The 2,496-nt window shown below is 40.3% G+C and overlaps 1 protein-coding gene across 1 annotated transcript in view; it reads left to right on the top strand.

Annotated features, from left to right (window-relative positions):
- Nucleotides 1–2,476, top strand: part of LOC102673651 (protein pangolin, isoforms A/H/I/S-like) — a 33,712-nt gene extending 31,236 nt beyond the window's left edge. Inside the window, exon 5 of the mRNA XM_031510878.1 lies at nucleotides 978–2,476. Coding sequence (XP_031366738.1) covers nucleotides 978–1,009 — 32 coding nt within the window. The 3' untranslated portion in view covers nucleotides 1,010–2,476. The remainder of the gene's footprint in view (nucleotides 1–977) is intronic.
- Nucleotides 2,477–2,496: the final 20 nt, after the last annotated feature.

Here is a 2,496-nt window from a genome sequence, read left to right as displayed (position 1 = left end):
GGGGAAATTCTCCAGGTGGTGGTGGTGGTGGTGGTGGTGGTGGAGGATAATACCGGAGGTGGACGAAGAAGAGGAGACGCTTTGTCCGACTTGGACTGATTGTTGGATCGACAGTTTGACGGGTGGTTCGAGATCAAGGATAGCGAGATAAGGAGGATGTGGAGGGTCGTCCTCGATCGTGATGAGGGGATGGTTCGATGTGGAGGGGAGGATGCTGAGGAAAGTAGCCTGGGATATTGTTACCCAGGGGTTGAATAATCCAACCCCTCTTCCTCCCCCTCTCCTACCTCCCCTCCCCCTCCCTCCCTCGAATGAATGTTGCAATTCAATTGATTCGAAATTGTACGAAATGGGGAAGAGAATTGGGATGAGGGGGAGGGGAGAAAGAACGTTTATACGCCTCGTGTGACGTAGGGAGAAGCGTGAGCAATGGACATAAGCTGTACAACAAGATGTATTGGGGAGGGGAGGGGAGGGAGGGGAATAGAGATAAGCGAGGAAAGCGGATGAAAATACGATGAAGAAATACTCAGGACCAAGTGTCTGGCTGTAGTCACCCACTCGAGAGAGAAAGATTGTTAGGTGATCGTGCGTGATGGAGAGTGTGAAAGAGGGAGTGAGAGGGAGTAAGGAAGAGAGAAAGATGTGATTGACGATTGTGCAATGATCGTGTGTGAGTATTGCGTGAAAGGGGGTGTATATGTACGTGGGCGTAATTAAAGGGTGGCGATGAAAAAGTGCGCGTGACACAGCTTGTAGTCCTTGTTACGTTGTGATGCCAATGACTGAGAGGTCATGTTCCTGTGCCAGGTACTATATTCTATAAAGTAATTATACCGCAGACGTAATAACTAAAGGTTAAAACGAGGAAGCAAGGAAGAACGAATCGGGAAAATTGAGAATATATGTATGTTTTACGTGTGCAAGAGAGAGAGAGAGAGAGAGAGAATGAAAGGACGAATGACGACAACAGAAAGAGAAGAAGAAGAAGAGAGCAAGATTTAGATGATGATGAGTTTTTGAACAAGACGAGAGAGCAAGACGATTTTCTCGTAATTCATTTTCTTTTTTTATTCGACCTCATTGTGTCAAAATACCTATTCTTCTGTGTACGTAATTTGTTATTTTTTTAAAAGTCTATATACACACACACATACCGTGCGATTGATTAGCGTGTAAGATCTCTTTTCTTTTCTTTTCTTTATTATTTTTTATTTTTTTTTTTTTTTGAAACCTTCCCTTTTTACAAATCTTTCACCGATCACTTCACCCCATCTGCCCTTTTCACAATTTTCAATTGGACGCGTAGCGCGTAACGCGATCCATAGGCGAAGAAGAAATTCAAATTCGCCTCTTTAATTCTTTAATTCTTTTCGTTTTTATTAATCGGGACCACCCCGAATCGATCTCCATTGCATAATAATAAACTATTTAGACTATTTTTTATAAAAATCTCAGGAATCTTTATCGAGCACGACGATGATTCTCTCTTCCCCGAACGATCTTCTCGTAATAATTTTTCACAAATTTGAGGGAAAAAAAGTATACGGAAATGAAATGCGATCGAGGAACGAACGAATGGAGTACGAGTATAAGCCGCCGCCCCCCGCGCTTTCGAGTTAAAAATCGATCGAGACAATAACCAAGAGACTGTTCTGTCGTCGAACGCGCGTTCCAGAGCTTCCATTAGAAACCATGTCCAAGGGTGGCTATGTATACTCGATTTCGTCCCTCAACGATCGTTCATGATCGAGGAAGAAGACGCAAGATATAAGTTTTATTGTTTAACGAGTGTCGTTACCGATCGAGCAAAGAGATCGTTTTTTCAAGTGTTCGCTTCTTCCTCTCTGTCTCTCTCTCTCTCTTTCTCCTCCCCTCCATCCCTTCCCTCAATTTGTTTATTTTCTTCTTTTTTCTTTTTTTATTTTTTCCACGCCACATGCCGCAATATCTTCCCTGATGAAGCGGGGAATTAATCGGATTTAATTCGTTATTAGATAATTAGTTAGAATCGAGAAAATTCTTCTTTTCTTCGAAGAAAATATTTTCTTTTTGTCTTTTTTTCGTTTTTTCTTTTTTTTTTTTTTTTTTATCATTTTGTTATCCTTTTATATTTCTTCCCCCAGAAAATTTTAAAAGATCAAAGAAAGGGATAGATAGATTCTGGAGTTTTTTTTTTTTTTAAATGAAAAGCAATCCATCCATCCCCGCGATTTTGACGTTTCCTCTTTTAAAATTTTTTGGAGAAAGAGGTGGAAATGTGCAAGAATGGAAAATTGAAAAATTCGTCGATATTTTATTTCGTAATTATGATTATAGCGTGATTAAATGTTTGTTCACTCGGATGGTCGCAAGCAACGAGTTTCCGCCATGCCTCTTTTGTCACATTTATCGTGTTGTTTTACGTGTAATAGCCTCGGTAAACCTCACTACTCATTGTTGTTGTATAGGAAAACAATTAAAAGAGAAAGAAGAATATTATTTTTAGTTGATCGT

The sequence above is a fragment of the Apis dorsata genome, unplaced genomic scaffold, assembly GCF_000469605.1.
Source record: "Apis dorsata unplaced genomic scaffold, Apis dorsata 1.3 scaffold_267, whole genome shotgun sequence".
Taxonomy (NCBI): domain Eukaryota; kingdom Metazoa; phylum Arthropoda; class Insecta; order Hymenoptera; family Apidae; genus Apis; species Apis dorsata.
The sequence above is the reverse complement of the archived record's forward strand: the minus strand, read 5'-3'. Positions and strand labels throughout refer to the sequence as shown.